General features: G+C 37.3%; 1 protein-coding gene across 3 annotated transcripts; it reads left to right on the top strand.

The window, feature by feature from the left end:
• Window positions 1–563: 563 nt before the first annotated feature.
• Window positions 564–7956, top strand: LOC118826222 (probable serine/threonine-protein kinase irlC). Of its 3 annotated transcripts, none has more exons than XM_036597127.1 (8): window positions 564–860; window positions 1439–1653; window positions 1866–3870; window positions 3987–4150; window positions 4255–4475; window positions 5251–5380; window positions 5697–5797; window positions 5892–7956. In XM_036597127.1, the coding sequence occupies exons 3-8, from the start codon at window positions 1881–1883 to the stop codon at window positions 6028–6030; spliced, it is 2745 nt and encodes a 914-aa protein (XP_036453020.1). In that variant the 5' UTR covers window positions 564–860; window positions 1439–1653; window positions 1866–1880; the 3' UTR covers window positions 6031–7956. The 3 variants fall into 3 exon arrangements, with proteins under 3 accessions (XP_036453020.1, XP_036453018.1, XP_036453019.1); XM_036597125.1 differs by having other exon boundaries at window positions 1464–1653; XM_036597126.1 differs by lacking the exon at window positions 1439–1653.
• Window positions 7957–8347: the final 391 nt, after the last annotated feature.

Raw genomic sequence — 8347 nt, forward strand, 5'->3', positions numbered from 1 at the left:
TAGGTGATGGCATCATGCTTAATATATTTATATCAGTTAATCATAACGTGAGGCAGTATGATCTGCTGAGGAGTATTGTGTTTCCAAACTCAAAGAGAGAAAAACTTCTTTTTCATTTGGATGTAGAAATTGTAAATATGGTGGGAGGTGTAAAACGGAGGCTTAGCTGGTCCAGGAATTAAGTTTTCACAACTTTAACAGGATAGCACAGGCCCAGCACAGAGCAGAGACAACTACTGTTCCTCTCCTCCTCTCTCCCTGATCTTCTAACTTTATTCTTCTTTCAGCCTGCTTCATCATTCAGCAGGTAGCAGTGCACTATCTGTAGTTGCTATTTTGAAGCACACTGGCTGAATGCTGACAGATGTAGCCAGTTCTTACAAAACATCACTATGTGGCTTTACTACATAAAGTAAAACATGCATACATGCTTAAAACATTGTCACACACTTGTACTTGTATACACCTGTTTGCAGAGACTTGTCCTCTGGTAAAAGTTCCCAGGGTGTTGGTCACCTGTAAGTCCCGCCCATCAGAACCTAAGATAAGGACAATCAGTTTCATTTTCCACACACTTCCACACCCTTGGGCAAAGTTTTCCAACAGAACGATACCAACAAAAGAAAGTACAGTTATTATTGTGCACTTTTGCCTGCTCAGTTATCTTAATCCATCACTTATGTCAGGGACACAGTAGTCAGCGTTTTTATGGTTGACTGAAGAAATGAAAACTAGGACAGAAACGAAAGAGCAAAGCAAGTGATGTGCACCTTCAGAGTGCCTCGCTCTGGTGGTCAGCGAGAGTAACCAGTTGAAGCTCGAGGAAGAGGACAGAGCCATCAAGCCGGACAGTTTTTCAGGTGCGTTTTCATAAGCTCCAATACAAGTGGCTTTTTCACCAGCCTACTTTTAAAAAAGAGGGTCCTTTAGTGAAGGGAATGGCTCTATTTAGAACCATAAATTATATAAAGAACATTTCATGCTTAAATGCTTTTTTATATGGCAAAATGGTTCTTCAGATTGATTGAGAATGTTTTAGAACCTTTTTTAAAATTGTTCTACAGCATCAATAAGAGTTCTTCCATTATTACAATGTCAAGCTTGTAACAATAGAGGAATCTTTTTGGTGCTATATAGAGCAATTTTTAAAAATGTACTATTTAGAACCATATACAATACATCCTAAATCAATCTGAAGAACGATTTCACCACACAAAGAACCACAAATTCGTGGTTCTAAAAAGAACTATTCCCTTTATGAAAGAACCCTTTAAAGAAACATCTTTTTTAAGAGTGTAGTTCCATCACCAGTCTGAGAGTAAAGGTAAATGGATCCATTTGACGCCAGGAGATCTGGCCAAAGTCCAGTTTTTATGGGCATTGCTTTATTTACATTAGACTGTGTGACCTAATGATTAACAAACTAAATCTCTTAAAGGGTGATATTTTTTCATTGGCTATAGTGCAATGATGTAAGAGGGCCTACACACTTCTCATAGTGTCCACACACAATGACAATGTTCAAAGGAATAAGGCCCAAATATCAAGAACCCATATCCTGCTGCAAAGATGCTACATCTTGGATTAATGGATTCTCTCCTAGATACCCAGACTGCTGTGTGTCAGTCTGACTCTCAACTGTCTAATAAACAGGTGATTTAATTTAATTAACTGATGATGAGTGATGCCTATTGTTATTATTTAGTTTTGTGTGTATGGTCGTTTGTTTATTGAAATCATTTTCACAGTTTGGCTCTTTTCAGCTTTTCTTTTGTAGCAGTGCTCAGACTTTGTTTGACTAAAGAAAATGTGAAATGGATGATTATGAAGTGCCAAGCTAACCACTCCCCTTCTTCCCTCAACAGAACATTTAAGAATCGATGGCATTCCCAATCCAAATAAAATTTTTACCAGGAGCACCTTCAGTTGTGCCAAGAACAACTCATCCCTTAATTCAATGTATCATTGACAACAAGCTGAAAAAGTTGCAGAGACTACTCAGAGGATGTGATATTAATGAACTCTATCCTTCTGCACTCTGGAATGATGATCTTACGCTGCTGTCGGCTGCAGTTGTATGTGCAAATGAAGAGATTTGTAACTTTCTCCTGAGAGAGCAGGCAGACCCTAATAAAATTTCAGCAAATGCACTAGCACCACTGCACTATGCTGCACTTACACAAGGAGTTCCACTCAGTATAGTGAAAAGATTACTTGCAGCTAAAGCCAATCCAGATGGCCATCAAACACAAATTTTTACACCATTACAGTTTGCTGTTAAAAATAACAGAGAGGACATGGTCAAAGCACTTATAGATGCTGGCGCTTACATCGAAAGAAATTACAGACTACACCCAGATATCGATAAGAAACTAGAGACTATTATTCATCAGTTACCTTCAGGGAGTGAAGCTTTTGAGAAATGCAGGCTCTTTTTTAATTTGACTACATTAGTTTCTAAGAAAACCCAGGTAGAGGTTTTCAACCTCTTCAAGGAAAACTTTCTCGAGGAACATCCATTCAGCCATATTACCCTACTTGAAAATTATTTTAATGTCATGGGTCCAGGTGCTGAACAGTTTCAACTGAGTTGCATCAAGTGGCTGAAGGACTCCAAGAACAGTGACAATTACATTGAGGGGTTCATCCAACGCTTTCCCAGAATACCTCATGAGTATCAGATAATTGCACTGAACACCTTGCAGGCTGTAATTTTCATGATGAAAGAAATATCTCTCCAAGTATTTGACGAGATTGTACCTATTCTGATCAAAAGTGTACAACCTGCTGGCTCCCCTCAGGGAGAAGTATTCAATCAGCTGATACTAAACATACTTTGTGTGACTATGGAGAAGTCCTTAAAGCACAATGCTGGTCTTGACGTTTCTGTTCTTCAAAACTTATGCAGGGGTCTTTTACCTCTCACTAGTCCTAAGTATTCACCCGATGTCAGCATTCTTACTTACCGCTTGTTTGCTGATCTTTATGAGTTCATCCCAGAACATATTCATTCATGTGGATTACTCTCAGTGCCTGATAGGGTACTTGATGCTGCAGAGATAAGAATGGATGATGTTATTAAGGAGAAGCTGCACAAACTGGACACAGATCTCAAACATCCACAAAGTTCAGGTGCCTCAGATAGTTTATATGAGGGAGCAGAGAACATGCTGTCAAAGAAGAAGAAGAAGAAGAAGAAGAAGAAAAAGAAGAAGAAGAAAGAAGCCCAGCAGGAGATGACATCAAAAGAAGATGAGGGACAAGAAACAAAAGAGTGTGCAGATTCAGATACGGCCATGACCTCACTTGAGGAGTCAAATTCCAGCGTGCAGCCATTTACATCTACTACAGGAAATCCAACATTACCAAGAAGATGGCTCCAAATCAGCCAACGTTGGAGGCCCCAGATGGAGAAACTTGCTAATATAGATGCAAGTAAAGTTTATAGACTGGGGAGTCTTACAATTGGTGTTGGCCCAGAGTTCCAGATAGCTAAAGGAAGTGATGGAACAGAGGTTTTTCTTGGTCTGAGGGATGATGGCACTGAGGTAGCTGTCAAACGAATGCTTAAGTCCAATTATCAAGACCTCAAAAACGAAGAGGCATGTTTACGGCGTCCAGAACTCGACAATCCTTCTATTGTGCAATATGTGGACTTTGCAGAAGATGAACATTTTGGTTATCTTGGCCTTAAACTTTGTGAATACACACTGGAAGAATACATCCAAGACCATCTGCCTGAAGACAGCAGTGAGCAGCTTGCTGTCCTGAAGAAAATTGTGAAGGAGGTGCTGTGCAGCCTTGAAGTTCTTCACAGTGAAGATATCAAAGTGCTCCATCGGGACATCAAACCCCAGAATGTTTTGATTGGTAGGAGTTATTCTCGTTGGTCTCAAACAACTGAAATATATAAATTAATGACAGATTCAACCACTGAAACATTTTAGAGCCATTTACAATGTAAGAATAATTTATATTGTTAACAGATATAACTGGAAAGGCGAGATTAGCTGATTTTGGTATAAGCCGGAGGCTGAATTTAGGACAAACGACACTACGCACTAGTGCTGCTGGAACAAAGTACTGGAAAGCCAGGGAGACCATTGAAGAGGACAATAACAGTGCATACAAGAGGAGTTCTGACATTCAGGTAATGTACTGAAACTGAAATAAAGAGTGATTGTTGGGATTTTGTTTTGTAAAACCTAAAAGAACATAAATTGCAATTGAAGTTGACTGGTACACCTGTTTTAGGTTGCTGGAATGTTAATATATTACATCCTCTCTCGTGGACACCATCCGTTTGGTAAAGGTGTCCATTGTGAGTTTAACATTCTTTATGGGAAATACTCGCTGGAACATCTGAAGGATGACCTCGCAAAGGACCTGGTGGAGTGGATGATCAATCATGATCCAAAGAAGAGACCTAAAATAAAAGAGGCCCTCGCTCATCCTTTCTTCTGGACAGACAAAAAGTAAGATATAGCTTTAAGAAATCATTTAAATGTGGAAACTGATTCTGATTCACACTGTTGATATGCTAGAAAAGAAGTAAACTGTTATTCTATGATTGTTACTGTAAAACTCTCATTTGTATGACATTGTTGTTGTGGGAAATTTAAAGGGTCACTCTTTCACTACACAAACACAACACAATCTGTAGATACTGCCTTTGCTGAACAATAAGACAGATTTTCATATTTTGTTTTTTTAGTTCAATTGTTGAGATACAAACAATCATTCAGAAATGGTACGTTATAGAGAAACCTACAGGCTCAGGTTTCTCTATAGTGGTGGTGATAGGAACCAGGTGTCTCGGTGTCAACAGCATAAATATAGCCATTTTGTTTACTGTGCAAAATGACCAGTGAACCTCATATCATAAGTTCTATATGTAATACTAATAATGGTAAAATTGTGGTAAAAATCTGAAAACTATCATAAAACGATGTCTCTGGTATCGAGAAATGTATTTGTAATGGTGTCCAGTAATAAATTTTCTATGACGTAGCTTTTAGAGCTATTAAACACTTTGACATCTGGTTCTTATCACCGCCACTGTGAACAATTCTGACTCAGTACATTTCTCCACAACGGTGCGTTTTATGTCAGACCACTCCGCATGACTTTGTTACATCTCAGTGATTAAATTATGTAGAAATTTTCCCTTTTAAATAGATTCTAAACTGTGAATACAGTCTATTCATATTGCACTATGTACTGCTTTTTCCATTTTTCATATTTTCTTAGGAAAGTAGACTACTTAAAAAAACTGGGGATTGAGAATGAGGCAGTGAACTGCCGCAGCCCTGAGGAAGAGCTCCTTCATTCAATAGAGGAAATGACAGTAGGGAAATCCTTCTCAGAGTGGAAAACAAAAGTGAGTTTGGGTACAACTCAGCAAGACTTTCTTTCACTGTTAACACTGACTAAAGTTAGGCCTCTCTGACATGAATTAATGGTGACAGCTTTTATTTTGAGCCCTTGTGCCTGGTAGAGATGCTTAAGGCTTTAAACAAGTATGTCCTATATGAGATTCTAAACTTTGCAGTAGTCTACGTCAAGGAGATCCCCAAAGAGATTCAGTTATGTAAACATCATGGCTAAATCTACTTTACTGTGAAATGCTCATTTTTAGGTTCAAGAATATTTGTTTTTAATGAATTTGTGCAACTATACCACTTGTTTTCACACAGCTGCCTGCTGAGCTTGTGCAAAAATTGGATGGTAAGAAAAAGGCCTACCCAGAGAACACACTCGGCCTGCTGCGATTCATTCGAAATCTGCATGAACACTAGTGAGTTGTGTATAAAACATACCTTACGAATACAGAACATACTTTATGATTTTGTGTTGGACCACAGCCAATTAATTTCTTTCTGTTTGTTTAGCCCTGCGGAAGCATGCAAAATAAACTTGATGGCCTTATTCCCTGACCTTTTTGAAAGTGCTTTCAAGTTCGCCAAAAACAGAGGATGGCATGAGCGACCGAATTTAAAGTGGAAGTACCTGATCACAAATGACAGTTGATTCTGTTAATTTAGCTAAATTGAACTCTCAACAGTCAGCAGTGTCCATTCCAATGATTTGTCAACCAGTCAACAAGGACTATATAGGTTTAATAGTGTGATTAGTTTTGGTTTACATCAGCTTTATGATATCAACGTTATGAAAGACTACTCCAAATTTGTGATGACAAAAAGGTGATTTGCAAAGGAAATGGGATATGGGAATAAATAGGGGGTGAACACAACTACGAAATATCAGGACAAAAATCAGCAAAATGTGTCAGTGCATATAGAGCAAATCTTTGTTTAATAATTTAATTTAATAATTTAAAGCTAAAGCTAAAATCTCACAAAATGTGAAGTATAGGATGGCTACTTTCACAGTGTGTTTCCACTGATTATTTGGTTAAAAATCTAGTTTATTCATAAACTTAAAGTTAAGAATTACACACTTACTATTATGCAGTCTCACAACTTCCTACTGTCTCAATTTATTTCTATTTAAAAGGTGGATTCTCGTATTCTGAGCCATCAGGTTATACGTGACACTATGAGAAACTCCAGTTCCAATTCAGCTGCAACTTATTTAAATAAGCAAAAGGAAATATTGTAAATAGTCAAATTAAATTACAAAAGTACTTTTAGAATGAAACGAAATAAAAACTATTTCTTATTCAGTGCTTATGACAGGTGACGGTTAAAACCTGAATAAATGCCTGGAGAAATACAGTGAGTGTAGATGCTCTCAGCTGGGTGTACTGCATGATACAAATAAGCTTTTAACACCACACTAATGGCATAATAAAATGCTGAGCAAGCCCAGTTGACCTCACTTTACAATCAAGATAACAGGAGGAAAAGATCCAAGCCATTTTGAAATATGGTTCATTATGCAAATGGTAGGAGCTTCAGTCATAAAGACTGTTCAGCTGACTAGTGTTTTAACATCTGCATTTACTTCTGTGGGAAAATCATCAGTAAATATGTATGCATTTGTAGTATACACGCAGAGAACTGTACAGACCTGAATGATGATCCCTACATTGTCCCTTATGCAGCTTGCTATGGGTGGTCCACACCTACTAACTGTATGTTGGCTATTCCTTTAATTTGTCAGTAATTTGTGTATGTTCCTGATGGCCTGATGTTCCATAGTACCTGAATCCACCCTAGTGTCAAAATATGAAATGCCTTGGTTTTGGTTCTCTCCTATGAAAGCTTTGCTGTCAGACCTTATAGTTACTATCAGTGTGTCTTATTTTATCATTCTCTTCCTTTTTTATGAATGTTGTTCTCGGAAGCACAAGTTACATAAATTAGCATGCAGCCAAGGGCGCTATGGAAAAAAAAGATACTTCAATACAATTTTTGAATACACACTATTTTTGTCATCTAACTTGTTGGAACAGGCAAAAAAGACAGTAGTGTCATATTTTAAAAGATACTATCATAAATTCAGTACAACTGATTTTTAACGTTTTACATACCGCGCTGCACTAAATCCAGTTTAACAGTACTAATGTTGCTCTCTTTTTAATGTAACATGCAGCTGTTCAGTGTTCTTTAAATACTGACGATATCCATGATATTTTCACAGAATAGACATAATTCTGCTGAAAAAAATAATAGAAACCATTAAGTGTTTTATTTGGTTCCTGATAGTTTTGTAATATGTTTTGGCTTTTTTGATGGGTTGATATCACAGTGTAAAGGATCATATTTGTTTAACAGGATCATAATGGTTTAACAGGTGACCAGTGGCTGATTCTAAATGCAATAGATGGTTTCCTAATGGGATCTAAAGATATTCTACAGGAAACAAGTGGTCTCTAATGACAACCATTAATCCAATTCCCATTAGAAAGCAAAACCATTAGGTTTTAAGCCTAATGGAATTTGTCATGATAACAACAAATAATGCCAAGTCTTTTCCAAGTTTGTTCCAAAGCTGGTTTTTATGTAAAAAATTAATAAACTCTGCTTTTAATCAAATCAATTGAATGCTTATTACTTTCATTTTGCTACATTTCGGAGTTTCTACTTGACCTGGACTTTAACTAAAGCAGGTTACTGATTGGTGATAGATGCTCATATTTTCTGTCTGTCGACGCCACCTAGCGTTTAATATGCAGCCTAAAGTTATTAAAGGAACCAAATTTGTCGACCTTTTTACACACTAATATATTATTACACTTAACAATGGTGAGTCAAGCTAAGTTTATGAGTAAATATTGAATGGCCCATTTTCATTATACCAACTACTCTATTTAAACCCAAGTAAAGGTTTGGACGCTGTTGTGGACAAGGCTGCGTCTAAAACTGCATACTGCTATACCAGA

The sequence above is a fragment of the Colossoma macropomum genome, unplaced genomic scaffold (assembly GCF_904425465.1).
Source record: "Colossoma macropomum unplaced genomic scaffold, Colossoma_macropomum, whole genome shotgun sequence".
In the NCBI taxonomy this organism is placed as follows: domain Eukaryota; kingdom Metazoa; phylum Chordata; class Actinopteri; order Characiformes; family Serrasalmidae; genus Colossoma; species Colossoma macropomum.